This window comes from Nelumbo lutea, chromosome 6 (genome assembly GCF_056320005.1).
Source record: "Nelumbo lutea isolate HS-2025 chromosome 6, American lotus-T2T, whole genome shotgun sequence".
Taxonomy (NCBI): Eukaryota; Viridiplantae; Streptophyta; class Magnoliopsida; order Proteales; family Nelumbonaceae; genus Nelumbo; species Nelumbo lutea.
The window spans coordinates 52,850,455-52,853,002 of NC_142689.1; the positions used below are offsets into that span (position 1 = coordinate 52,850,455).

A 2,548-nucleotide genomic window follows, 5' to 3' on the forward strand; every position below is an offset into this window, starting at 1 on the left:
CCCATTGTCTAATTGCCATTTCCTTAGAAAATTCACCATGGGCATGCTTATATTCTTCCATTTGATGAGAGATCTTATCTTAAATTTCAATGTCACTCACCATCCTCTCAATACAATCTATGAAGCCCATTTCAAGCTTCCCAATTGATGTTTCATTTTCAGCTTTAGCTTTATAAAAGAGGGATGGATTAAGAAAGAAATCGACAAGATGCAAAGGATGTTGCATCATATTATACCAACGCCTACCAAAATTTTCTAGAATGGGCTTATATTCTCTTTATTTTCCACCAAAATTTGTTTTGATCTTTTCCCTTGCTCGTTCATTTGCAAAGTGGAAGATTACAGGTTTTTCATCACCATCAACCAACCGTAAGACCTCTACAATTAGTTGGAAAGCTAAGAGGGCAATCCTTACATTTTTCCAAAATGTAACTGAAGGAATAGTGCTTAAGACTCTTAAACACTCTAGTTTGTTTGCCCATTTACTTCTATTCCACACATCGCTAACAAATAAAGAACGCAATGGCTCTTTGAAAGCGAACAACCTTTGCAAAGTAAGAAATGATGTGGAAAACCTTGTAACAACACATCTAACAAGATCCCTCCTATGTGTTTTCTCCCTCATATAAGTAGGGAAAAGAGGATGTCTATAGATAAAGGACGTCACATGTCTTGCCTTGGAAATGCAATTCTTGGTAGGCTTCAATCCTCCAACATCCTCCAACATGAGGTCCAAACAACGAGCAACGCAAGATGCCCAAAATAAATTATTTCTCTTTATCTTCAAAAGGTCTCTTACAACAATATAAGAAGAGTGGTTATCAGTAACCACTTGCACAACATATTCTCCTATTTCCTCAACAACTTTATCAATCAATTCATACAAATAAGCTACATTGTGGATTTCATTGGAGGCACCAACTAATTTCAAGAAGAAAGTACCTTTAGGAGCAAATTTCTTTGCCTCTTATCTGTCCATCCATCAAACATAATAGTGCAACCACAGGTTTTCCAAGAGGCCTCATATTCATTATAAAGCAATTTTGTTTTCTCAACCTCCTCTTTCAAGAGTGACTGTCTCAACTCATGGTAACTTGGAGGTTTGTACCCAGGCCCAAATTGTGCAATTGCTTCTACCATAATTTCAAAACTCTTCAACTTTACTGTGTTGAAGGATATTCTGGCTTAATAAAATCAATTTGCAACATATTCGTTCACCTTTTGTCTTTCTTCCTTTTTCAACCTGCTTTTTATGCTTGTTTGCACCAATTGTCCCTTATGCCTTGCCTCTACCACTTCTTCTGGACTTGGCCTCACAAAAGAATCCATGGGTCCTCCTACTAGTTGAAATGGAGCCACCTACTTCCATAGGTTGGTTACTTTCATGGTGAGATTCTCTCTCACAAACCATTTGCTCCTATGACCCACAACTGTCATCCACTATGAAATCACTTAACAGTTTCTTCCTCTTATTTTTGTACATGCCTTGCATCTCTTTTGCAATACTCATTGTAGCTTTTGGACACTTGGTAACATCCCCGAATCCTCCAATTAAATTTTCTTTTGCTCTCTTAATTCATCATTTGACAATCTTTCCACACAAGGAACACGTAATAGAATTTTTGTCCTCTAAATCATGCCAATATGCATATTTCCATGCTGCATCTTTTGACTAGGTTTTATTCTTAGTGCCAGAAGTGTTTTGATTTGCCTAATCTGCCATTATCTAATGAAAATAAAAACAGATCAGCAATGACAAATCAGTAACGAATCAATTATATAATCAACAATGACAATGACAAATCACCAATAAAAAGACTAAGAGTCTAAGACCAAGGGCAAATCAGAAATGACATTAATTAATAAATTAATAAAAATAAAAACAAAGAAAGAAAATTTCAGCTAATCAATAATTCAGTTATTTAGTTAGAACTTAGAAATAGAAATTAAGTAAAAATTTAAAGGCTACAACAAGCAAATTTCAGTTCAGCTATATAATCAAATATCAAATTGCAATATAGATCAAATGCAATATTGCAATATTGTAAATCAACAAAAGCAATCAATATTGCAATATAGAAATAAAAATAAAAAAAACCAGTCATATAATCATTACTTAAATATCAAAATTTCAGTTCAGCTTCAGCCATGCCCATATAATCAAGTTTCAAAGTGAGGCTTGTAGTTTAGCCAGGTAAAAGCATTTCGGCCATATATAATTATATATGTCAATGATATAAAAAACATTTGAAAAAACTGATAAAAAAAAATAAAAGAGTAGTTCAGCCATGTAGAAAAAACATTAATGAAGAAGAGAAGAAGAGAATTCAACCATATAATCATATATATTAATGATATATCATATCATATATATAATCAATTAATCACTTAATCAAGTTTCAAACATGTAATTCAGCCATAAAAAACATTTGAAGAAGAGAATTCAATTCAGCCATACAATCACTCAATCAAGTTTCAGCCATGTAGTTCATCATCCATATAAAAAAATTAATGATATAAAAAATTTGAATGAGAAGAAGAATTAAAG

At 33.0% G+C, this 2,548-nt stretch overlaps 1 protein-coding gene across 1 annotated transcript; it reads right to left on the reverse strand.

Annotated features, from left to right (window-relative positions):
- Nucleotides 1-277: 277 nt before the first annotated feature.
- LOC148848911 (uncharacterized) lies at nucleotides 278-1,140 on the reverse strand. Its single transcript, XM_088951376.1, has 2 exons — nucleotides 1,005-1,140; nucleotides 278-921 (listed from the first exon to the last, which is right to left on the reverse strand). The coding sequence occupies exons 1-2, from the start codon at nucleotides 1,138-1,140 to the stop codon at nucleotides 278-280; spliced, it is 780 nt and encodes a 259-aa protein (XP_088807502.1).
- Nucleotides 1,141-2,548: the final 1,408 nt, after the last annotated feature.